General features: G+C 39.9%; 1 protein-coding gene across 2 annotated transcripts in view; it reads left to right on the top strand.

The window, feature by feature from the left end:
* The first annotated feature begins 311 nt into the window (after window positions 1-311).
* The window catches only part of PLCB1 (phospholipase C beta 1), a 745,127-nt gene continuing 717,963 nt past the window's right edge, over window positions 312-27,475 (top strand). Inside the window, exons 1-2 of one of the 2 annotated variants that reach the window (XM_019017473.4) lie at window positions 312-833; window positions 18,351-18,428. In XM_019017473.4, coding sequence (XP_018873018.4) covers window positions 735-833; window positions 18,351-18,428 — 177 coding nt within the window. In that variant the 5' untranslated portion in view covers window positions 312-734. The remainder of the gene's footprint in view (window positions 834-18,350; window positions 18,429-27,475) is intronic. The other variant, XM_019017472.4, reaches the window with a different exon arrangement.

Here is a 27,475-nt window from a genome sequence, read left to right on the forward strand (position 1 = left end):
CTTTTCCCACCCAGTTGGGATCCAAAGACGCTCCGGAGCTCGAGCCCAAATTCCCAAGAAAACCCCAAAGAGCGTAAGGCTCCTGGGGACCCCTAGCACCTCTGCAACCAGGGCACGGGGCATGCTCAGAGCGAATGCGGGAGGCAGGCGTTGGCTGCAATGGGGCTCGGGAGCCAGGAGGTGCCGCTGCGTCCCCGCTTCCTGGCGCCTGACCCAGCGTGCAAAGTTGGGCTGGGAGCCGCGGGGGGAAGGAAGGACCCAGCGAGCGAGGGTGGCGGGGAAGGGGGGCGGGGGGGAGGAGGAGGGAGGAGGGAAAAGAGCGGTTAGGGGGGGCGCCGGGCGTGTGTCACTCGCTCTCTCCCTCTGTGTATAGAGGATGTGCTGAATGGTGCGCTTTGAGGCGGCGGCGGCGGAGGAGCAGAATACGCCGCGACTGGCAGCCTCGGCTGACCGGCTCGGCTTCTCTTCGCCTTCCGAGGCTCCTCATCCACTGCGGGCTCCAGACCTCGCGTCCCGCCCGGGGCATGGCCGGGCGCTGCGCCCCCGCGCGCTCTGCCTGCTGAGCGGCGCCGGAGGGAGGTGCGGAGGCCGGGAGGCCGGGGAGGCCGGCGGGGAGCAGAGTCGAGCGCCTCCGGAGCAGAGAAAGGAGCCCGCGCCCCGCGCCCTGCGCCCCGCGCGCGGTCCCCAGTCCCTGCCGCGCTCGCCCGGGCCGCCCGGAGCCCAGATGAGCCCAGATGGCCGGGGCTCAACCCGGAGTGCACGCCTTGCAACTCAAGCCCGTGTGCGTGTCCGACAGCCTCAAGAAGGGCACCAAATTCGTCAAGTGGGATGATGTAAGTATTGGGGCGGCCCGAGTCGGGGCGCTGGCTCGGGCACCGGGCAGGGCGGGCGTCGTGGGGGTGGGGCAAGGGGCGCGTTATGCAATGGGCGCACTGGGAGCGGGCAGGGGCAGCCTCGGGCGCACAGGTTGGCATCTGCCAAAGCGGATGTCCAAGGGCAGAAGCTTTGCGCGCGCTCCTGTTTCATCGGGCTTTAGTAGTTGCCATCCTTTCTGGGTCTGGCAGGCGCCCCCTGAGGGTCTTACATCTTTTGGGCCAGTGGAGAGGGAGGGGCAAGCTTTGCCTGGTGACAGGTCCTGAGAGTTCGGAAAGTAGGGAGTGTGAAGTTGGGACCAACTGGAAAGCGCCTGGTGTGAACAAATCGCGTCCCTCTCCGCCTGCGGACGCACCCCCTATTACCTCTTTTGCCAGATTTCAAGAAGGAAGGGCCTGAAGTTCAAAACACTTTAGTGATTGCGAACCCTCTTGGCTCTTTTGTGGGAGCCCACGCGGCGGAGGACACAACGGTCCAGCCAACAGGTGGTCGTTGATGCCAAACTTCAGCGCCTGGCTCCGGAGTGAGGGTCCCTGAAAAGGGCTGCGGGGACACATCTGGGGAGGGCGTGAACAGAATGGGGGCCCTTGAGGGGTCCTGGAGGGCTCATGGGCCTGCAGGCAAGTGGGGAGGGCTGACTTTTGAGAACTGAGCTGATTGGAGTCTTCTGCCTGAAATAGACAGGTTGAGAGTTTGCCCCACGATTTACCTGCACCATTTGCCAGGTAGGGCAGAGCCTAGCCCAGCGCCGGGGTCTCTAATGCTTTACGAGCGGCCCAGACCCCAGGACTTCAAATGACTTCCCCTTCCCCTCTACCCCAGTTGTCTTCAAAACACGTAAATTAGTTATCCAGCTGAAAACATGCGAATCTTCGGATGGAGAACATTATGGTATCAGTTTTATGTCCTGGGTGTCATTCTAAAGGTTTGATAAGAAAAACCTACTGAAATAAACCCGAGTTGCCAGGCTCTAAGCAAATTTAAGTCCAAATGACTAATACATCTCTTAATCAGAAGGAATTATAGGAGAATGAGGCGTTCTTCTTGCCGAAAAGATTTTCCACCTAGTAAATTATAGCCTGTTATCCTCTAGGGTATTTTTCTTTAATCTTCTTAAGCCATTTTCCAGTGTCTGAAAACAATTTAAATATTCCAGGTAGTGAATCCAATTACTTAGCTGAGTGCGTCTGTGTCTATATTTTGTCCAGCTGGAAGCGCAAACGGAACTTGGAGTATGAACCACAGCTTCCTTGAAAGCTCGTGCCAATTATTAAATGCTGTAGGCAAGGATGTAAACATACATCTTTTTACCATGGGCTTCACACTTTTCTTCTTTCTGTTCCAGTCTAATTGTACTGAATGTTTCTGTAAATGGAATAGAATCTAAACAATAAATTCAGACGCAGATTAAATGCTTTGTGTCAGGGAAAAAAAAGACAAAGAAAATGCAGTTCAGCAATAAATAAGACGGTCTTGCCCATTTTGAGATCCTTGAATAGAGAGGTGGTGTGATGATGGATTTACCGAGAAAGAGTGAAGGGCAGAGGAAAGAGAAAGAGACTTTGCAGAATTTAGAAAAGGGAATTTCAGCGTAAGCTCTGGATTTGTATACAGTGATGATTCTAAACTGTATTTTAAATAATTCTCTATAATTTCTTGTTTGGGAGAGAATAGCCAACATCACATTGAGAATGAAAGTATTCTATGAAAACACATTTTGGTATATCCAGGTAGATGACTTTCATTATGTGCATTTCTGTAACACATATTTCTTGCTCACCTATTACTGCCAATCCTAGACTGGATTCTGGGGTGGTGAAAAAAGTAGACAAAATCCCTGCTGTTACAGACCTTACATGCTAGGTGGAGGAGACAAAAATCATCAAAAACCCCAATGAGAGAGAGATTGGGTGATGCATTGAGGGTAATAGAGAGGACGTTAGTGAAATACCAACCAAAGAAGAAGTTGAAAAGAGCTCCCTCTGAGCATTGCAGCAGTGAGTTTCCAAGGAAGCCCTCCTGGAAGAAAGGACATAGTCACTAAGGGGAAGACCAGAAGAATTTCAGGTCTTTTTTTTAAAAAAAAAAAAAAACCTAGACTGCACTCAGGAGTCAAGTTATCTGGAATATAATGAGCTATCCTGCAGGCTCTTTGGTTCTCTGGGTCTTCATGCTGATCAGTGGACTACAAGGGACCCAGCCTTTCTTAGGGTTGCCTTTTTCTTCCCCAGGCATCCCTTTTCTACTCTTCTCAGCTCGTATTTGCCCTTCCAGAATCAAGCCAGTTCAAGTTATCTGGCTATTTATATTGTACCTTAGTGAGACAGTGTGTTGAAGACAAAAAAGAACCAGATCTTGAATCAAAGGCCTGAGTTTACCTCCTAGTTCTTTCACCAGTAAGCTGCATGACTTTAGGCAAATCACTTAGCTTCTCTGTATTTTTGCTGCTTCTTGTGTAAAAGCGTGGTAATGTTACAGGACATTCAAAAATGATGAATTTGGGGCTGTTTAGGATGTGAAGAAATTATCTCTTGTTCCTGAAGTGATTAAAGCAGTATAATCACTGGTCTTGTTGTCTTGACCACCATATGGAATGGAAGATGTCACCCAGAGGTTGCAGTGCCATGCATAATTTGCTGGCCACCTACCAAGTCACAGTGAGGCTGTGGATGCTCTAAGGGTGGTAGTCAAAAGCTTTAACACAGGCACTAAACAATCACAACAGACAGCAGGGGGGTAATAGATCCTGGAGATACCCTGTTGTACCAGGGCCAGGCATTAATATTTTTGCTGCTTGGTCATGGGGAGGTCTGGGAGTCCCCAGGGTCTGTGGATGGGTGGGTAGGTAGCTGGAGTTTTTTGACTATTTCAGTATTTTAAAACTCATGGTGTATATTGTCTGAACTTCAAGGCTATACCTGTCCTTCTGAACTTGGCATGAAGATAAAGGACTGACCTAATGATATTTAAAAAAATTCAACCTCATGTCTTTGCTTTTGTTTTGCATTTGTCTGTTAGCAGGCTCTGGTGGTAGGAGGTGGGTGTAAAGGACTATGGGTATTTGTGGGAGAATTCTGGTGAGGTCGACAGTGGAAGGAGAGTTACTTTCTTGATCTAAGCTAGGGAGCTTGGGAGATTGCGAGAGAAGCTCCTCTCTCTTCTGGATCTTGGCCTTGGTCTATATTGGGCAGGACATGGAGAGAAAGAGCAAGGACTGTAAACTGTACAATAGGACCCCCAGCCACTGATTTGGCCCTGTTTTCCATGCCTAAGCACTCTGTCTCACTGTCGCACAACCTCTGAGGGATGGAAGGGTTTTCATTTATTTATTCCTTCTGTTTCTTCATTCTTACCTTTCAAATTCAGATCTTACTGTGGGCAGGTTGCTTAATGCATCCCAACTTCAGTTTCCTCAACGGTAACATGCAAATTGTAATATTTCCTAACTCAGAACAGCTGTTGAGGTTAAATGAATGAATGCGTATGCATTGCTTTGTATAAAGCCTGACATACAGGCAACCTTCAATAAAACATGTTTTTAAAAGTTATTGTCGGCCGGGCGCGGTGGCTCAGGCCTGTAATCCTAGCACTTTGGGAAGCCGAGGTGGGCAGATCACAAGGTCAGGAGATCGAGACCATCCTGGCTAACACGGTGAAACCCCCTCTCTACTAAAAATACAAAAAATTAGCCAGGCGTGGTGGCGGGCGCCTGTAGTCCCAGCTGCTCAGGAGGCTGAGGCAGGAGAATGGCGTGAACCTGGGAGGCGGAGCTTGCAGTGAGCTGAGATCGCGCCACTGCACTCCAGCCTGGGCAACAGAGCAAGACTCTGTCTCAAAAAAAAAAAAAAAGTTATTGTCCCTCAAAAATAAGATGGACATGAATTTTATCAAGGTGATTAGCAGGTGTTCTATGGCTCTTTTATTCTACTAGTGGAAAAATTCAGACCTTACTTCCATTCCCTTTAATGTGTGTTTTGATTTTATACTTTATAATTTGGAGAAAAATCAGGTTTCTCACCTTCTTTTAAAAATCCAGGTGTTTCACGGAAAATAAGTACGTGATTTAGAGCAGGATCCATTCTCTACAGCAAGTCAGTTTACAAATAATCCAAAAGTTTATTTTTACTTAAATTCCATATAAAATATATTTATGTATATATGTGTATATAATTTAACATTGCACGTTCTGTCTTACAAGCATATTCTAACATGGAAAAATAATTGCTAGACTAAGTTGTCTGACAAGTCTGATGAAACTCAGAAGTTTGGATTTGCATTAATGCCATCCGGATTTGAATCAAGTAACTCCCTCCTTTACCACACCTCCAAACCCCACAGCTAAAACAGGTAATTTAAGAAATACTAGTATATTGCACACTTCCCAGCATCCTACACAAAAGCTTAGAACTTTTGCATTATGTGGAATCTGCTGTTCCAGTTTCCAAAATGATGACAAGTAAATGATGACAAGATGACACTCACAAGATTAATGAGAGAGCAGAGGGGAAAAGGGTTTGCGAGGTGGGAATTTAGTAGCATTCACTTTGGAAAGGTTATGGGAAACAGGGAGGAAACTTCTCTGAGTTGGTAGCTGGCTGATGTGGATGGAGCAACTACAAAGTGCAAGGTGGATTTTAGAATGGAAGGCTAGCAGGTGCCCTCCAAGGAGCCACTTAAATATGCCCAGTTATGTCCATTTTTCTTGTCCAAAGAGCTTTGAGAATTTCTCATTGGCAGTCAATAATTACTGTAATCTAAGTGTAAGAGCATAACTCTTTTGCAAGCAAATCAATAAAACTACTTCAAACTTTTTAAAAAATCAGTGTAACGTGCATACAACAAAACACACAAATCCTGTGTCCAGCTGGATCCATTTTCACAAAGTGAACATTGCCATGTCATCAGTACCAGATCAAGAAACAGCATCACTTGCCCCAGAATTCCTGACTGCTCTCTTCCAGTCCCTACATCCCCTTCTAAGGGTAACCCTTATCTTGACTTCTAACTTTATAGTTTGGTTTTGCTTGTTTTTAATCTAATAAGCTATTTTTACTTTGAATGAAAACTTTAAAAAAAACCTCTTCAGCCTAAAGCATTTTTATTATTGCTGAACTGATCCTCTTGAACAATAGCAACAAAAGTGACTTACAGTCAGTTTAGATGGCCATTGATTCGGTTCTTGTCTGTCCCAAGTCTGGGAAGTGCAGCAGGTATAGTAAATGCCCTGAAGGAGCAAACAGTTCAACAAAACCCTAGTAATTGACAGAGGAAATGTAATGCCTTCAGGCTGTTATTGGCATGGCAAAGCTGACTGGTACAGTACTGTTGCTGGAATATAATTTTCTCTCATAGGTTTTCTCTCTTATCTTGCTTAACACTAATATTTCCCCACCTATGGTGAATGAGGATAATTTGCACTGGCTATTAGCTTCATTTGAAAGTTTAGCCTATCAGTAAATAGCTTCAAGTTATATTTACCTGCAGTGGTATATAAATGGAAGGGGAACATTTCACTTTTTTATGTGGGATTTGGTAAACTGTAAATGTTTCCTTATCAGAATTGTTTCATGTTATCATGAACAAGAAGTGCCAGCAGAAAATGGAAGGGGATTGCTGGTGAATTGTTGACTAACGCTATGGGTCTCCACTTAAATAACAAACCCCTGGTAACTGAAATCATTGGTCTTCTTGTTACTGGAGCTAATAATTAGGTTCATGCAGCCTTTCAGATCATATCATAAATTCCAAATGCTCAGGCATATTTCACAGTCTATTCCATCTAATCTTTTCCCTTTCTGTTCTATGTCTAATCCCCCTAAGCAGAGCCTTGTGCCCCTATGTGTAAGTAGGCAAAGGAAATATAGACATATTTCTGAGGTCATTTACATATATGACCATAAAAAAGCCATTGATTTTTGTAACTAACTAACTGAAATAGGATATAAAGGAACTAACTAATTGGAATAGATTATAAAGGATGCTTATGTTCTTTAAGAGTCTCTCTGGTTTTCCTCTGATCTCTTTAAGAGCTGATGTTTGATTTTATTATCATTACCATGTATTAATTCTCAAAATTTTTATTTAAATTTGTATTCCAAAAATGGTTTGCATGTACCTATTAATTGAGGTTGACTAAATCTATACATTTATCAAGAAACTAAATTATTATAAATTGAGTAACAAACTATTATATAAAATTGGAAAAAAGTTATTTTTATTTATATTAAAATTATTTTATTTATATTAAAACAGAAATAAAAGCATCCTACATCTGTCTTTTATTTCAAGGGTTATTTTCTTTTCTTTTCTTTTTTTTTTGAGACAGAGTCTTGCTCTGTCACACAGGCTGGAGTGCAGTGGCACCATCTCGGCTCACTGCCAACCCCTGCCACCGGGTTCAAGCGATTCTCGTGCCTCAGCCTCCAGAGTATCTGGGATTACAGGCACACGCCACCATGCCCGGCTAATTTATTTTTATTTTTATTTTTAGTAGAGACGGGGGTTTTGCCATATTGGCCAGGCTGGTCTGGAACTCCTGACCTCGGGTAATCTGCCCGCCTTGGCCTCCCAAAGTGCTAGGATTACAGGTGTGAGCCACCGCATCTGGTCTTCAAGGGCTTTTTTTGTTTACAATATTTGGTTAATGTTCTGTTTCTTTTTACTGAATTGACGTTTAATGTACAAGATCACAGAAAGTGGATTAGTTAGTAAAGAAAACATTTACCTGAAGTAGTCACATGGATATCAATATATAACATTGATATCTAGAAGATTAAGATATTATTTTGCCATTTAAAAAAACATTTTTTTTTGGAAGTTGTCTATGCAATAGTTAAGAGTAAGGGAAATTTAATTTAATTTTAATCCATTTTATAGAAGAAGCCATATAAGCTCATGAAGCTGGAAAACCATAGAGCGAATCAGCAATTGATCTGGTCAAAAAATGTTAAAGATGCCAATTATGATCCTCCCCAGGTGTGCTGTGTTGGATATGGTTGAATCTCACATAGCATCGATTCCTACATCCTCTTAGTAGGACTTCTTGTAATACAAAGTCTGGACTTCTAAAGCTACATTTACCAGACTCCTTTTTGACGAACATTCTTCTTGAAAATTAATATTTCCACCAAATAAATTCATGCATATGAGATATGGAGGGCAGAAACATTAAAGGGGCCAATTTCCTGCATCCTTTGGGTTGTTTCTACAGATACGTGAGAAGCTAAAAGAGGTGGGACTTTCTGTAATAGTTCTTCAGTGTCTCTGAGAGGCAGTGGTGACAGTGGCCACTCCCTGTTGGCAGCTTACACTTCTTTGGCTTCAACAAAGCTGGTGTTTTGTTTGGACCCCGGGAGTTCCTTCTTGATTTCTCACCTTTCTGAATGTGGTAGATACAATAGCTCTCTGTGCTGCTATGTTCTGGGATCATTCATGGAGAGCCAACCTAAAGCCTGCTCCTCCAACCCTTCCAGTTTTTCTGTCAAGTGCTTAATTTATATTAAGTCCCTTTATCTTCAAAATTCAAGAGAAATTTCTGTTTCTCGCACCAAATCCTGGCTGATATGGCCTTTTGTGGTTCTAGGATTTCACAGCTTTCAGTCCTAAATATAATAATCATCTAAGTATCCTACATAGTTTTCTCCTTCAGTACTACAGTTGAGTAAAATGAAGTTTTACTGTAATATTTCCTCTGGAATTCAATATCCAGACTAAGTCCTAATAGCAGGCATTCATGCTTATATAGCAGCCCTGCTTACCCCTGTTCAGTCATCAAGACCACCTCGGGTGGTAGGAAAAGAGCAAGGGGTTCGTCTTTTGCATTTCACATAGAAGTAAATCGAGGCTAGTGGTTGTGATTTGTCGAAGGGCACATAACTAAGTAGATCTGGAATAGGAATTTAAAACTACATCTTCTGGCCAAATTCAGTGTCCTTTCCAGTCTACCATGATGTCCCCAAACAGGGTCCTTTTAGTAACAACAACAACAAAAAAGACTTTTTATTTTTTTATTTTTTTTTAGATGGAGTTTTGCTTTTTGCCCAGGCTGGAGTGCAATGGTGCAATCTCGGCTCACCGCAACCTGTGCCTCCCCAGTTCAAGCGATTCTCCTGCCTCAGCCTCCTGAGTAGCTAGATTACAGGCTTGTGCCACCACACCCAGCTAATTTTGTAGTTTTAGTAGAGGTAGGGTTTCTCCATGTTGATCGGCCTGGTCTCAAACTCCTGACCTCGTGATCCAACCGCCTCAGCCTCCCAAAGCGCTGGGATTATAGATGTGAGCCACCGAACGTGGCCAACAAAAAGCTTTTAATAGAGTCTAAATGAATACAAGTTTAAAGAGATTGATAGACTTTTCCAAAGAATCTCTGTTATTTTTAGGATTCATACATATGAAGCTTAGATCCCTGCAAACTCAGTTTTTGAGCTATTGTCTTCAAAATAGCTCTTTTTCATGGTGTATGTACAGTCCGTTTTTGTCTACACTGTGCAAGATGTGTGAGCATTGGAAAACCTCATCGCTGCTTTGAGACAAAAAGGGCAGGCCAGCCGCAGTGGCTCACGCCTGTAATCCCAGCATATTGGGAAGCCAAGGCAGGTAGATCACTTGAGGTCAAGAGTTCAAGACCAGCCTGGCCAATATGATGAAACCCCGTCTCTACTAGAATACAAAAATTAGTTGGGTGTGGTGGCGCACACCTGTAATCCCGACCACTCGGGAGGCTGAGGCAGAAGAATCACTTAAACCCAGGAGGCAGGCAGAGGTTGCAGTGAGCCAAGATCGCACCACTGCATTCCAGCCTGGGCGACAGAGTGAGAATCCGAAAAAAAAAAAAAAAAGGAGGGGGCAATGTATGGTCTATAGTCTTTAAAGATATTCTACATCAGTCAGTCAGTGTGGAAACATGCACGTGGAAAGACAGGTATTCAGGTATGGTGTTAAAGGTCTTTTTTTCATTGTTGAGTAAGTGACATTTCTGCATTCAGCAAGACTCTTTATATCTGTTACTCCACCTTTTCTTCTTCTCGACATACGTGTAAATGTTGTCTTTTGCTGATTCTTATTTAGGCTTGTCCCATGGCCTCTCACAGAAATCATGGACCATGGAAGAATAAGAATATGGTAGACATGAAGGAAGTGTAGAGGGTGAGTTGCCTGCTCTCAAGCACGATGCAGAATGCAAGGCAGTGTCAACTGAGAGGCCAGATCTATATTACTTGTGCAGGGAGGTGGATATGCCTTGTTTATATTACAACTAGAGCAGGATTTCTGGAGGGCTATAGCTTTATAATTATCATTATTATTTTTTTCCCTAGGGGAGAGCATAGGCCTGGCACTGGGAGGTGCTGATGCTCAGGGGATATTTGTGGAATGAAGGAACTGTCTGGTGTTTGTCTGGTTCACAGTGGGTTCACACAGGGGAGTGTGCAGCCTTGAGGCAGACCTGGAGGGCAGTCATGCTCCTATGAGACCTTCGTGACCTTTGAGGTGTTGTGTTACATTGGTTGGAACACCTTGCTTCTTGTCCTTCCATTCCATCTGAAATCTCCTAGGGTCCTAAGGGACTCTGTGGCCTTCTTAAATGGGATTTCTCCATGTGTGTTTGAGAAGGAAACTATTTATTGGCAATGCAGAGCTCACTGCTGTTACAGTGCTGATTTCATTTAAGGTCCAAATATGTCTTAAGATTGAGTGTATACTACACTGCAATTCAATATTGGTTGAAGATGATGATGCTTAATGTATTTATTTCTCATATTCTAAATTTTACCATTAGTTCCTATTTTCTGAAAAATATGCTCATCCATACACCCAAATATTGCAATGAAAAGCCCTTAAAGAAATTCAGAAGTGTTGTTGGGAGTGACAGAACGAAAGATGCATGGTTGTGAAAACATCCTATCACGATAATGATTCAGAAAGAGAAAAAAGAATACTTGTGCTTTATTGCTAAAGTGAGAAAAGTAACAAGACATAGTTCTAAATCTGATTTATAATGAACTTCCACCTACACTATTCTTTGTGTACAGAGGCAATGGAAGTCCCTGGAACGATGCTTTTAATTTCCTCCTTTCTCCACTCCTCGTTTCATGTACTTGGGCCACCTCCATTATTCCAGCTGCCCTCCTGCCCCTGAGAAATACCTCACCTTCTGCATTTATATTTTGGAGCTCGACCTTCCTGGTATCTCTGAATCCTGACTTCATTATTATCTGACACCACTCCCCTTTCTTTTAACAGTGTCTATATGAGTTTCCCCTCAGTTGAAGCTTTCCTAAGAACATAGCAATATGCCTTTACTAGTAAAAATCCCAACCTCAAAACCAACACAATGTTCCCCAGTCCCTTTTCCTCCTTTAGTTACCATCTTCTTCTTCATCCTCTTCCCTCTACTATGCAAGTGTAACTTAGAGTCACTGTCTCCCTGTCCTCACCTCATACCCGCTTCTTCTCAGCCCTCCAAAGTCTTTTTCTGCCCTCACCACTACTTTGAAATTTCTTTATCATGGCTGTGGGCAACATGGCTCCCAGCAACCCCAACTGATGTTTTTCAGAATCTTCCTTGTTTTTATTTGCTGCAGTACCTTCCACCCCTTCATCCATTCATTCACCAGTCAAACTTTAAAAATGTACTGATGTCTCTTTTAAGCATTGTGCTAGTGTTGTGGATTGATGATGATTAATGATTTCATGCCTGCCCTTATTGGGGAGACATGCTAAGTAAATAGAGGTACAATTATTTTCATTATAACTGCTATGAAGGAAAAGAAGTACAAGTGAGTATAGGAAGCATGGAAGGTTTCCCTGGAAAATTCTATTTATGACAAGTGGGATTTAGGCCAGCATGAGTAGAAGAATGTGTCAGGTGGAGGGAACAGCAGGTGTGGGTATTCCGAAGAGCCAAGGAACACAAGATTTTGAAGGAGAGAAGCAGAATTAGCACAGGAGAGTGTGGCTCAGATAATGTGGTTGGATGGCAAGGACCTGCATATATACTGCGTAGGTCCTTGCAGGATTTTAGACACATAAAGTCAACCAGAAACCATTAAAACCATGTTTTCAACCCTGGCACCATTGACATTTGGTCCCAGTAGTTTTTTGTTGTGGAGTCTGGCCTGTGTATTATACGATATTTAGCAGCATCCCTCGCTCTAGATACTGGGTGTCAGTTGCAAAGCCTCCCAGTAGTGACAACCAAAATTGTCTCCAGACATTGCCAAAAGTCCCCTGGGGTGCAAAATTGCTCCCAGTTGAGAAACACTGATGAAAAGGATCAGTGATATACTATGCTTTTAAAAGTATCCGGCCAGTTCACTGCCCTCCTTGCAACCCCAAAGGCCAATAAGTACATGAAAAGATGTTTAACATCATTAGCCATTGGAGAAATGCAAATTAAAAAAACACATTGAGGTGCCACTGCATACCCACCAGAGCTATATGTTACTGAAATTATTGGTTTTTCTCATCTGATGCCCCCACTAAGCCAGGAGCACCTCGGTTGATTTGGGATCTGGGCTTTAATTTGGTTCTCTCGTGGATTATCTGAAGGATCTTGCATGACACTTGAAGAACAATTCTTCCAACATTTCCCTACATTGTGTTAAAAGGGATTTTTCTGCTTGTTCTGTAGGAAGCCAGTATCTTCACATTGCTTCTCTCCACTGTTTTGCATCCTCTACTCTGGACCTTCTTCATCTCTTCTGCTTTTCTTTATTTTGGGAAATTTCAGAGTAGAGACACTCCTGGAGGAAAGGTCTCATCAATGCTGATACACATGGATGTTTTACTTAAATGATCTTAATTCCTCACCTGGCATCCAAGACTACATTTATAATGTTTTCATTTCATATTCAGGGCTGTATTGCTCATGTTTAGTTTGACAGGCATCACATCTGATTTTCTGTGACCCTTAGAACTCTTTGTCCGTTGCATAGCTGTTTTCCCCCCAGTGTCTCTATTTGCTGTATTTGGCCCTGCTGCTTCCTGATGCAAGTCTTGGGCAATCCCTGTGGAACATCACTTGTTACTTTTCCTGTTGACTCTGTGGTATTGATTAGTTTAGACGTGCATGCCTCTATTCATGTGTGTTCTCTTGTAATACCATAAAAACATGAGAATCGCTGTGGAGTGAGAATTGTGGTCAACCTTGGCCAGGAGACTTTCTGACAGTGGTGCTGAGGAATGTGCCATGGGTCTGTGGACTGGCCCTTGACATGAGCCTTGAGGTTTAGGGTTATGCTTTGTAGTAGTTTACTAAGACTTCCGTAGCAAAGGACCATATCCTGGGTGGATTACACAACAGAAATTTATTTTCTCACAGTTTGGGAGGAAGTGGGAGATAAAGGTGTCAGCAGGGTTGCTTCCTGCTGAGGGCCGTGAGGGAAGGATGTGTGCCAGGCCTCTCATCTTGGCTGGTAGATGGCCTGCTTCTCCCTGCATCTTCACATCATTTTCCTTCTGTACATGCCTGTGTCCAGATGTCCTTTTCTTATAAGGACACCAGTCATACTGGATTAGGGCCCACTCTAAGGCCTCCTTTTAACTTAATCATATCTGTAAAGACCCTATCTCTAAATAAGATCACACTTTGAGGTACTGGGGGTTAGGACTTCAACATGTGAGTTGTTGGGGAGGAGGCCACGATAAACCTGGTGACATACCTCAGCCTGGTAAAGCGTAGCTCAGAGGGTAGCAACATGACAGCTCTAGTTAGATATTGAAGAACTGACACTTAGAGAAGAAGTCAGATTTATTTTGTACTATTTAAATGTTAAAAATTAAATGGTAGCTGCATATGTGGATAAAACCATAAACTGCCTTGCTGGAATTGTGTGACAAGAGCACTGAGATTGCTTTGTGAGAAATCTCCCTGTTAAAGAGTGTCCCTGTGAAGGTTTGGAGTTGCCCTGCCTAACAGAAATATAACGTGAGCCACGTAGGACACTTGTAAATGTTCTAGTAGCCTCATTAAAACAAGTAAAAAAGAAACAGATGGAATTAATATGAATACTATATTTAATTTAATCCAGTGTAGCCATTTTGACATGTAATCAATGTCAGAAATCATTAGTGAGCTATTTTCTATTCCTGTTTCCATTCTTAGTCTTTGAAATCTTGCAGCACATCTTAGTCTCAGCAGTCGCATTTCAAGTGCTCAGTAGTCACAGGGGAGCCACAGCAGCTCCTGTATTGGACAGCACCAGTATAGGGCATCCATTCTCAACAGGGGCCATGTCGCTTCCAAGGAAACGAAAAGTGGTTTTGGGGAACAAAAAAATCTTCTTACTGTTTTTTTTTTTTTGTATAAAGCACAGTTATACATACAGCATATAAACAGATATTCAGCCTATCTGCAATATTGAAATGTCATGGGGGATGATTAGAAAAATAAAAACCTAAAAAGCCTCCCTTGCAGGGCAATAATGGAAAAAGTTGAGAAGCACTGTTATAGAGCGCGTACTTGAAGGTTTAATTTCCAGTGCTTCCCATACCAGCTTAACTGGCTTTCCTTGAGGAAGTTACTTAGCCCAAGCCTTGGTCTAGGTATCTGTAAAATGGGAATAATAATAGTGTCTACCTCTTAAGTTATTGTAAGTATTAAAGAAGAAAAGCCACGTGAAGTTCACCACAGTGATTGGCTCAGAACAAATGTTGAGGATGTATCAGTTACTATTCAGTCAGGGATTTTTATAAAAAGGTATACTAGTATTAGAAGTGAGTTTGGATTAGTAGTGCCTTTGTCATTTCGTCTCAGTTTCTTTAGTATTTATTATTGACTTACATCAGTGCGTTGATGAGCAAATCATTGTAATGTTCATGTTGATTCCAGTGACTCTTTTTTTTCTTGCTGAATTGTTTCTCATTCTTCAGGATTTCGAGGCTTTGTTAAGGTCTTTTGCTTTGCCTCTTGATTGTTTTGATTTGGCTTAAAGACTCTTTAGAGATTCATGTAAATTACTAAATAACATCTTCCTAATTACTAAATTAATCTTCACTATTGATGATATAGGAATGACAGTAAAACGTATTCTATCAAATAAAGAGCAGCAAGTAGAAATTTACTGAACATTATCTGCTATTACTAACTTAAGACAAGTATGTTTATTGGTTTTCTTTTTTACAGACAAACATTTATCAGAAAAAATATCTTATAACTTTAAGTAAATTAGAGTTGAATTCTTGGAAGCAATATACTCACAAGATATGGTTTGCCTGCATTCTAAGGTCACAGGTGTTCTTGGAGGTAAACATCATCCTATTCCTGACCCAAAGCCTCACCTATTGTAGGCCTACATCCATGGTTTTCTAAGTGTGGCCCCTGGACCAACAGCATCAGCATCACCATGAGCTTCTTAGAAGTCCAGATTTTCAGACTCCGTCCCAGAGCTACTAAATGAGGGACTCTGGAGAAAGAGCCCAGCAATCTGTGTTTTTACAAGATCTCTCAGTGAACTTGATGCATATGCAAGTTTAAAAACCACAATCTTATGAAATATACACATGTTATAGATGTTGATGGAGAGGTAAAGGATTAAAATATAGACCATCTGAGAGCTGTCTTCATCAGTCTACAGTCAAAGGTCCCAAGAGTCGCAACCCATCTGCAGCTCCTTTGTCAATGAAGGATGGTCATCTATTTCAAGTTTCAAACCTGGGCATATGTTCTGACAATTAAGAATATTTGGGATCTGGGTTGAGTGGCTACTTTGGTATGGGGAGAATATAGATACTAGCAGCTATGTGGGAGGTGGGAAAACAAGCAGGTGGAATTGAAAATAGACATTCATATATTTCTGGGTCAGATCCTACTTTGCATGGCAAGAATGCCAAGTTCCAGCTGATCTTGGAATGTTAGAGGTGATTATGAAGGAAGCGGGCAGGGAGCCGAGATAAATGATCACTTAACAGAGGAACTGTGGCCGGAAGAGTGGGGTCAAGAAAACATTGAACAAAGAAGGGTTAATTTTGAAGGAGGGGAAGGAATAAGCTAGAAATGGAAGTATCTGAAACAAACTAGGCAGCATAGAACAGTGTTCCTAAATATAAATTTTGAAAAGTTTTTTTTTTTTTTTTTTTTTTTGAGACGAAGTCTCGCTCTGTCACCCAGGCTGGAGTGCAGTGGTGCGATCTCAGCTCACTGCAAGCTCTGCCTCCCGGGTTCATGCCATTCTCCTGCCTCAGCCTCCCTGAGAAGTTTTATTCTGCTCACTTAAATATTTGATTGTATGGGATCCTTGCAGGGAATCGCCACCAAGATTTTGATTAGAATTTTGTCAGATGCTCTGATAAGAAAAGAAACTGACCTGAAAAAGATAACTTACACCTACAGTTTATTCTAAAGTCCTCTAGAAGTGGGAATGTGTGCTGTGTGCAGCCTGTCAAAACTTTTATTTTGGCAACTTCTAGAAGTAACAAAACAGGACTGAAAATGTTGCTATGATTTATTGGAAACATTGGTGTGAGCTGTTATGCATGCAATCTCATGAAAGAAGCCTAAACTATTTTAAAAATTAGTCTTTCATTATAATATCAAGTTTATTTCCAAATGTCTTTTTTTGACATTTAGAAGTAATTGGGAAATTTTAAAATTCTAGCTGAAGTTCCTTGCAACAGCACAGTCCTTGTAAAAGATATTTTTCAAACTGCATGTTAAGGATGTATATATGGAATATCAGCATAAAACAGAATGGCAGTTCCTCAAAAAATTAAACATAGTACTATCATATGATCCAGTAATTCCACTTCTGGGTATATACTGAAACCAAGGACTCAGATAGATATTTGTGCCCCTATGTTCATAACAGCATTATTCACAATAGCCAGAAGGTGGAAACAACCTAGATATTCATCAGTGGATGAATGGATAAACAAGACATGGCATATACATAAATGGAATATTATTTAGCTTTAAACAGGAAGGAGATATGACACATGCTCCATGAATGAAGTTTTAGGACTTTATGCCAAATAAAATAAGCCAAACACAAAAGGACAAATATTATACAATTTTACTTATATAACTACTTAGAATACTCAAATTATTTAATTACCTGGAGTAGTCAAATTCATGGATACAGAAAGTAAGACTGGTGGTTGCCAGGTTATAGGGGCAAGAGGGAATGAGGAGTTAGTGTTTAATGCATGTGGCATTTCAATTTGGGAAGATTTAAAGTTCTGAAGATGGATGGTGCTGATGGCAGCACAGCAAGGTGAATGCATGTAATACCACTGAAAGGCATATTAGAAAAGAGTAAATGTTATGTTCTGTATATTTTACTACAGTAACACAGAATATCCTGATAAACTTACATTTAGTATTTTGATACATCTGTTTTTAATTATAATCCACTATAATAATAATGAACATTTTTATGTGGCAAACATGCCCAGATGCTTTACCCCAAATTATCCTAGCTAATTCTCACAGCAACCTTCTGAGTTAGGTATTATGATTATCCCCTTCTTTTTTCAGTTGTGTAAAGCTATGCACTGAGATGGGACAGGCAGGAATTTGAACCCAGAGAACATTTTCCAGAACCAGGCTCTTACAATAAAACTTAATATGTAGATTAAAATCATTCATATTGCTCTGCCCATTAGGAAGAAAAAAGTCCCAAATGCCAAAATTATCTCTGCAAGTTCTAATTTTCATTACAAGTTCTTTTAATAAGCTAGATGATACGACACACTATGGTTATGTGTATGAAAAAATTGAAAAAACTGGCAATTTATGTCTCTCTAAAAAATGCAATTCCTGCAAAGGCCTGAGTGTTTCAGTATAAAAATCCATATCCAGTGACATGTATTTTCTTGTGCAGATGGTATGTCTTTCTGAAAATTGCTAAAAGAACACATATTTTAGAAATGTTTAATATTATAATTACAATGTATCCAAGTTTTGCTTTATACTATGCATGCTTTAAACTCAGAAGACTATATACCTATGATGTTTTATTTTAGCATGTAAAATTGAAATTTGCAACAAGTTTGTATATATCTTTCTGAATATGTAGAAGATGGCCTTATTTACTGTTACCTTGGAAACAGTGATGCTCAAATACTATGTTTTACTCTATTACAATTAAAAATCATTTTATGGAACAAATGTAATTTAAAATACTATTCTTAAGCATGGACTTTAGTTAATATTAATCATAAAAATAAGTAATGATGTTTAGTGTTAAAATTACTTGAAAAGCTAAATATAGATTTTTAATAGAAAACATACCTTAATCAATAAATCATAATGCTTTTTCCTTTACAAGTTATGTATGTCTTCTGATTATTAGCAAAGAACCTCAGTTACATAATGGATAACTCCATGAAGTTAAAAATGCCATGTCTAATTTCTTTTGAAATTTTTCTTAATAATTGACTACTTTGGAGAATCTCTACAATTATTACTTCTTAAATAACTCCTGGATAGATTTTTCTACAGTGATATATGTTGATATTCATGTTTCTTCTTACATTTCTAGGACTCAACTATTGTTACTCCAATTATTTTGAGGACTGACCCTCAGGGATTTTTCTTTTACTGGACAGATCAAAACAAGGTAAGAAATGAGGTATGCCTTTCTTACATTTTTCAGTCGTTTACTACTTTGAAAAGTATTTATGTATCTTATCTATAGAAGAACATCCATTTCACAGATCTTTTGCAGTTTATTTAAAGGTTCTACTTTTAAAGAATATCTAAGTTATTCTTAGGACTTAGGACTTTTCAAAGTCACTAGTTTGAGATATTAGATTTGCTAAATTCTAGAGCAATTGGTATTTTTGGTTCTGTTTATATGATGTGTTAGGATAAGAACAGGGAAATTTGAATTACATTTGGTGTAGCACATAATTAGTCAGCGTTACTGATTTAAGTCCCCACCCATAAAGGATGAAGAAAAATGATGAGAAAATAACTTTTGACCCAATAGCCATACCCCTTGGCTTTTCTTTCTCTCTCTTTTCCCCTGTGCTGTTCATTAAGGACTGTCTCAGAATCAGCAGGAATTTGGCCTTGATAATTTGTTCATGTCAGAAAACCAAGAATAAAATTCCTTTAGCCTATTCCTTCAGTTGTCAGGAATTTCTTACTAAATCAGCTTTCTGCCCACAATAGCATGAATTTATTATCTCATTTGTTATGAAACCAATTGATGATTCTGTACTGAATTATTAAAAAGTAGAATATCTGCTGATCATAAGTTTTATTTGGAGTTTAATGGGCAGTTAGATGAGAACACTCACGGAAAGTGGTTATTATTTCAAGCATCGTTGCCACAGTCCTACACTTGAACCTCAGAGGCCACAGAATATAGAATGTTTTTGTTCTCTAAGTTTTGATATATGGAGAAATGGGATAGGGTTTACTGAGAATGCTAAATACATACTGAAAACAATAGAATAGTAATAGTATACCATTAAAATAGCTGGAACCTCCACAGTTACTGATGAAGGAGAAACAAATTGTTAGCTCTTTCAAAACTCTACATTAGTTTCTTATATCCAAAGTTCCTGGAGTTGCCTGTCAGCTTTGCCTTCTGTCTCTGAGGCAAGCTCAATTATACCTGTGTCTGGTCCCAGGGCCACTCCTGAATGAGCCTGTTTACACATCATTCAAAAGGTGAATTTCAGTCTTGTTGTCCTGGAGTTAGACTCTAAATCAGTGTGCCCTGGAACCATGTGTGGCTGTAGAAGTGGAGGTAAACCACAGACCCTATGCTAATGTCAAAAATTGTATGAGTAAGATTTCCTACTTAACGCTCACATTTATTATTGGGTGTGTTAATCGCTTTGGCTTAGACATTCTGTTTGGTTTCCTGCTGTTATGTGTAAAACAATGGCTTGCAAGAGGTTTTGTTTTTTGGGTGTTTTTTTCTTCTCCTAAAGGATATTTTTAGAACTGTTGAAACTATATTCATGAACGATGTACTTATAATGCCTAGAGCATTTCTAAAGGTTGGGTATTGGTATAAGAGACCAAACTGTCAGTTTGATTTTTCAACGTGTAGATCAAGCTTCTATAAAAGCAACAGAAGATATTCTGGGATTTTTAAATAATTCATGGCAACTCAGTTAAGCTCCCCTCTAGACCAATCATCAATATTTATTTCCTTAATAAAGAAAAAGGGTTTAGGACCAAAGGCTCTTTGTTGCATCTCTATCGTGAACCCAGTATTTTGACCCATGCTTATTTTCAAATGTAGGAAAATTTGTTTTCATTTTTTACACAAACTTTTAAATCTTGGTTGTAATGCTGTTTATGACCAAGCGAAACAGATAATGTGGTAGCAATTCCTTTTATCACGTTATTGCTTTTCTTTTCATGGATATTACTCTTACAGTTCTAGCCAAGAGATAGAAATAGTAAATTTTACTTTTCGCTTTCTAAATGCCAAAGTCATCTCTCAGTCATTTATCAGAATTTGGAGGCTTATTTCTTAGTGATCATATATCTTAAAATCCAAAAGATGAGAGGATTTAAGAAAAAAAAATTAAACTTACCATGCTTTCAAGTTTGTCATTTTCTTTCTGGCTTGAAGCCCAGCCCTGGAACCAGTAAGAGTGATTCATCCACTTTTAGGAGATGTACGACTCTAAGTGATGAATTAGAGTAAATGTGTGCTAGAAGAAATGGTGCATGCAAATAAAAGATGGCACGCCAAGCTTTTAGTGGGTATTTTTGCATAAGATCATTTGAAGGTACATGAATGAATGGTACATTCATGATGCTACTTAGAGGGCCACTTTTTAAGAAATATTTTTTATCTGGCAATTAGTTTTAGGAATCTGCCACATGTACCATAGAGATAATCTCTCAGAAAACAAACAAAAAAAAATGTGATACCTTTAAGTTTATCCCTTGATTTTATACACTGTGTTTTCCATTGGTTGGGAAGCTTGCATTGGTATTTATTGTAATATGCCTCTCTTCTTCCTTTGAGCTTCTTCCAATATATTCCCTCTTTGGTCCACGAAGCTTATACCAAAGCACTTGGATTAGCAATCATCTGAGGCCTAGTCTGCTCAGAGGTGAGCAGAAATCCCTAGCAGAGGGGATTTTACAAGTGTTTTTTATTTTTCTTTTTTATAGCATTGGAGGTAAATGGCCACATTTTATGACGTTCTATGCATGTCCTTCTCTTGTCATGGCTACATCAGATCTTGTATCAGAGCCACTTATTTCAAGCCACTGGCTTTCCCCTCTGTAGACAATGGCATGCTACCTTCCAAAACCCCTCGTTTGATTTGTCACCATAGAAATGATAGGTGACAAAGAAGACAGCACAGATGATGAATTTAGGAATTAAAAACTAAAGCTAACGAGTCATTTTTAGGTAACAGAAATGTGCTTTAGTGAAACACTGACATGATGTTTGGAGTTGGTGGAAGCAGATAAATATGAATATCATTTTTAGGGATAAATGTTCATGCTTTGTACCAGCTCTGGACTTATTTGAATAATTCTTTTCACTGTATTGTTGGCTCTGTGAATCTTATTGAATAAAATGAGCAAAAATGAGTTTCTGAATATTACTATTTTAAGCCGAGTGGTTTTTCTTGTGTAAGTGTAGGTGATGTGAAGAGGATGAATTTATCTGTAAGTCATGGGTGAGAAGGGAGTCCTGCACAGCCTGAGTACTTGAGAGGTGGCCTACATTAGGCTGTAACTTTTCTTTGGATCCGTGCCATGTGAACACTAGAAACCAACACAGGAAGTGTTAGCTGTGAAAACCACGTGAACTATAAGAATCTGCTCCACCAGTTTTGAAAGAAAGGCTAAAGAAGAAAAAAGTGTCAATGTTAAAGAGCTAACCAAAACCTATCCTGCTAGAATATGAAAAAAATTAGACCTTTGCCTTGCAACTTGATGCCCTGCTTCTGTGCCAAGGTTGGTGTAAAAATAAAACTAGTCACCACTAGTTCAGATCCAAGAAGTTCAATATAGTTCAGTAAACCCTTCCTTGTCTTCATAAAACTGGAGCTTGGGGGAAGGGAAAAGGAACACATCATTAAATTTGAAAAGGAATGGGAGGAAGAACACACGTTTTACATGAAGAACTCCCATTACTTTCTTTTCTGTTACAAATTTTATTTATTTTTAATATTGTGGATAATATACAAATATCTTTTTATCTGTAAAATAGTAAAGCAATGTAACTATCTTTAAACCTCACTCTCCCATTGACTCCAATCCTAGTTCTCTATTCAGAGTCAACTAATAGTAATAGCTTCATGGTTTCTTTCTAGGTCTCTTTTAAATAAATTTGTGCATGTGTAACTATGGAAATATTTGATTTTGTTTTGCTTATGTCCATTTTTATACTGTCACATCATATTAACCATTCCACAATTTCCTTTTTACCATATAGTGTGTCTTAGAGAACTTTTCAAGTTAGTACATGTGTGTCTATATCATTCCGTTAAATTGGTCTATCTTAGGGAATTTTTCATGTTAGTACATGTGTATGTATCACATTCTTTCATATTGCTCTATCGTATGTTAAAGAATTGATTACCACATTTTATTTAAGAATACAGAAGTTCTCACTGATGGATTCTTGGTGTTTGTCTCTAATTTGGGGTTACAAAGAATCCTATAATATGGAGTAATAGTCAGCTGTGTGTAGCCCTCTCTGGGAATATGGGTCAGGGATTCCCTAAGGTAAATGCTCAGAAGTGCGATTGCTGATTTAAGGCTATACCTATCCTAAACTATAATGAATGGCTGTACTATTTTATAACCCTACCTGTCTTATATGAGTGGAACTGTTTTCTTAAGCCCAACCAACAGTAATAGGAAATATTTTAATTTTTGCCCAACTGATGCAACTGTTATATCACCTTGTTTTAATCTGCCATTGCCTGATTTGCTAGTAAACTGTGTATATTATCATACATTTATTGATCATTTCAGTTTTTCCTTACATGGATTGCCTATTTATATCTCTTGCCCTAGTGTGGACAGTTCTCTGTGTATTCTAGATGTACTCCTTTAGCTGTTATAAATGTTGCAATTACACTCTTCCTGTCTGTGGTTTGTCTTTGACTTTCTTAACATCTAATTTATGGGTAACAAAAGATGACTTGAAGCTTTAAATTTTGATGTAGTTACATTCCAACTATCTCTCCACTTTTTGCTTCCTTTAAGATATTTCTGATTCCTTCTCATCACCATTATTAATCTAGGTTTTTAATCCATATGTAATGTATTATGAGGACTGGTGTAAGGTGGAGCTCTAACTTCAATTTCTTCATATCACTCGTAGAGCTGACATTTCACTACCTGGTTTGGATGGCCCAAAGATCTGTTATGTTTTAATGCCTGTGGACTGCTGGGTTCTGATTTCCTACTTCATTCTTATCTCATTTATTTTCTGCCTTTCTTACTTTGTGGTTCAAAAAGTGTAATTCTTTTTGTTTACCCGTGACCCTATATTAGAGATTTAAATTTATACCTGCATATTTAGTCATTTCTGGAGACTTAGGGCAAGAAAGATTGGTTCTACCATTCATGCCATCTGCCATCTTGTTCTGCCCTGTGAATTTGCATGAGACACCATTCTGGATGTTTGTACAGAGTGATGATTCAGTTTCCATTAATGGCAACCATAGATAGTCTTCTCTTATGATAACCTTAAATTTCTACAGAGTTCAAAAGCAAAGTTTAAAAGTTAAATATTTACATAAGTCACAGTAACATTTTTCAGCATGAGTCCAGAGTTCAAAAATATTTTGAATGATGCATCATAAATGTCAACAAGAAAATCTAGTGATTTCCTATTAAAAATAGTCTGGCTTCCATAAAGAACTACTGGGTACCACACATTTCATTAATGATTTTTAGCAGTGGGGCTTTCTCTTTGGGATATACTTCTCTAGGGTATCCCAAAATTGTCAACTTTGACCCTTCTTGTGTATGGTAAATGGGATAGGTCATTCAAGAGTCCACTGAGTGATTAAATGCAATGATGTAGTTATAAATTTAGAAGATAAGTGCTATTTATTTTACTTGGTAGCTTTCTCTAAAAGTTGAAACAATAACTTACATTATCTGGAAAAAAAAACCCAGCAAAATTCACGTGAGGATTGCTTTGTGAGGGCTGGGATTGTTCCTTGGCCTGGAGCAGTGTGTCAGTCATTGTTGACTAAGCAGCAGCATCTGGGGACTAAGTCCTTTCCTTCACCTTCCTTGAATTTCCTTCACCAGTATTGATGATATTAATAGCTAGAACAGACACAGTGCCATACCCGCACCCTCTTCCTCACCACTCCTGAGAACATAAGCCGGGCTCCAGTGGCTGGCCAGTGCCTGCATTCTTTTGCTTTGTCTGGCTACTAGAACTCACGTTGCTACCCATGCAGCTGCCCAGAAGTTCCTGGCAATTCACACTCACCCTCACCAATGGGATTCCATGGATAAATACCACAGCTTCCTCACCTCTTGGGTGGGATAACTTAAAGGTGCATTCTTTATATTATATCCCAGAACTCTCTAGTGGGATTAAGCCCAATTACCCACAGTGGCAACTGGCTTGAAAATGTTCCCCTTATGGGCTTCCTTCCCTTCCTGTCTCACTTCTCCACTCCTGATTGTGTTCTAAAACCACCTCTAAAATAAACTACATTTACTAGAATCCTTATCTAGGAACTGCTTAATGCAGATGCATAGTGCTTAACAACTTAATATAGATGCCCCCAAATGAAGGGTTTTAAAATGATTCCTTGGTTAAGAGAGATTGGAACATATTAGGTGAACACTTTTATTTGAAGCCAAGTCTGATTTTCCTAAAACAGTCCTAATTTGGGAAGCCCAAAGCTGGTTGAGGAAACCAGCTTTGAAGCTGTGACAGATGTGGATTGTCACAGTCTGGCTCTGCTGTGTATTTAATGAGTCACCCTCAGTGAATCTCTTTAAAAATCAAAGCCTTGGTTTCATTATCTATAAGGTGGGTATTACTCTCTTAATGTTGTTGTGAACATTCAATGTGTAAAATGAATGACTTAGCATAACACCTGCTACTTTGTAAACTCTCCATCCTTTGTGGTGGCTTTTATTATTGCTACATAATAAACAATTACTCTCTGACCAAACAATTGTCCGTAAGTATTAGAGACCACAAAAATGTGCTGTTTTGAAAACCAAGTGACCATTTATTTATGTATATCTTTTTATTCCTTTTTTCTTCTTCAAGGCAACACTGACACTGACTTGTTTTCTATTTAGACTCTGCTGTGGTCTTTTGATCTGAAACATTGAAGCTTAGGTCTGTTTGGGCAAATAAGATGTTTATTTATGTATTTCATAATGTTGTGGGAACAGAGCCATGGAAGGCAAAAGAAGGATTTATTGTTTAAAAGACTTTCCCTCTGGGGATAATTCGCTAATAAATACTCCATCATAGGTGAAAGTTTCTTGGACCCTTGGAAATTTGAAGCATCGTATGGAACAACTTTTAAGATGATTTAGAGGACTTTGATAGGAGAAAATTGTATTATTCACAGGAAAAATTGGACACAGTCATGGTTGCCTGTGCCTTTTTCCTAAGATAATCACTTTAGGATTGTGACAACTACATGGGCATCAGGCCACTCCTTTTCCTCCCTACTGACCAAGACCTTAGAGATTAAACTTTTAGTGTTTTTGAGGATAGTTTAGCCACTAAGCCAAGGTTCAGATTGCTGAGGAACAAATCTATCCTCACCATATCAACTTCCAGGTTAAGTTTTTCCATTTTTATTAACATTACCTTCTTTTCACTTCTGTGACTCCTCAAAGATTTTGCACCAGTGAACTCTGGCTAGCGTAGAATAGACATGTCGTGATGCCTTAGCTTATGTAGACACAACATACAAATAAATGTTATTAGAATGGAATCATTTACAAGTTCTTCTTAGAGGATGTGATGCATGATTTTTTGGTAGAATTTCTAATTGAAGTGTAGCCTTTTAAAGTATATTTTAAAATTAGGCTAGTCATTTTGAGATGGTTTCATTGCAGCTTCTTTGGAATCATTTTTAGAGTAGAAATGCATTAGTATAATTTTTATGTCACCATCACCACACTTCATTATGGGCATAACAACAGCAATGCTTGTTTTAATACATTGTAACCAGAGTTTAGAAACATGTAATACCACGAAAATTCATTACTCCTAATATAATTTAATTACAAAATTATTCCTTGGTTTCATAAGTTGCATATATTTAGCTCTTCCCACTACTTTAGGAGAAATTAAATTGGATACTTTCCATGCTATGAAGCTATTATAATGGAATATTTGTACTTTTTGATGCCAAAAAATGGTTCGAGACATTGGATTGGCAGAATATGTGAAGGAAATGCATTCTGCATATTGTTCATAATTTTACTTCCTGTTACGGAGAAAATTCCTTTGACTTTGTTACAAATAGAATCCCCGGGTACTTGGTATTGATATAATGCCATGCTCTTTTGTTTGAATTACAAATGTTGTAGGTAGAGTAGGCATTTTTGGTTGTTCTGTAGTTCATTTTCTTGCCAACTCAAGATTGTTGATGGTACTGATGGAGACATTATTGTATTAGTCCATTTTCATGCTGCTGATAAGACATACCTGAGACTGGGCAGTTTACAAAAGAAAGAGGTCTCACCCACAACATATGGGAAATCAAGATGAGATTTGGGTAGGGACACAACCAAACCATATCATTCTGCCCCTGGAGCCTCCCAAATCTCATGTCCTAATATTTCAAAACAAATCACGCCTTTCCAACAGTCCCCCAAAGTCTTAACTCATTTCAGCATTAACTCAAAAGTCCACAGTCCCAAGTCTAATCTGAGATAAAACAATTCCCTTCTGCCTATGCGCCTGTAAGATCGAAAGTTACTTACTTTCTAGATACAATGGAGGTATAGGCATTGGGTAAATAGAGCCATTCCAAATGGGAGAAATTGGCCAAAACAAAGGGGCTACAGGCCTCATGCAAGTCCAAAATCTAGCGGGGTAGTCAAATCTTAAAGCTCCAAAATGATCTCCTTTGACTCCATGTCTCACATCCAGGTCACGCTGATGCAAGAGATGGGCTCCCATGGCCTTGGGCAACTCCACCCCTGTGGCTTTGCAGGGTACAGCCCCCTTCCTGGCTGCTTTCATGGGCTGGCATTGAGTGTCTGTGGCTTTTCCAGTGGCATGGTGCAAGTTGTAGGTGGATCTACCATTCTAGAGTCTGGAGGATGGTGGCCTTCTTCTCACAGCTCCACTAGGCAGTGCCCCAGTTGGGACTGGGGGCTCCAACCCCACATTTCCCTTCTGCACTGCCCTAGCCGAGACTCTCCATGAGAGCGCCACCCCAGCAGCAAGCTTCTGCCTGGACATCCAGGTGTTTCCATACATCCTCTGAAATCTAGGCAGAGGTTCCCAAACCTCAATTCTTGACTTCTGTGCACCCACAGGCTCAACACCATGTGGAAGCTGTCAAGGCTTGGTGCTTGCACTTTCTGAAGCCATGGCCCATGTTCGATATTGGCCCCTTTCAGACACAGCTGGAGTGGCAGGGATGTAGGACACCAAGTCCCTAGGCTACACACAGCACAGGGACCCTGGTTCCAGCCCACAAAACCATTTTT

The sequence above is a fragment of the Gorilla gorilla genome, chromosome 21, assembly GCF_029281585.2.
Source record: "Gorilla gorilla gorilla isolate KB3781 chromosome 21, NHGRI_mGorGor1-v2.1_pri, whole genome shotgun sequence".
NCBI classification, from domain to species: Eukaryota; Metazoa; Chordata; class Mammalia; order Primates; family Hominidae; genus Gorilla; species Gorilla gorilla.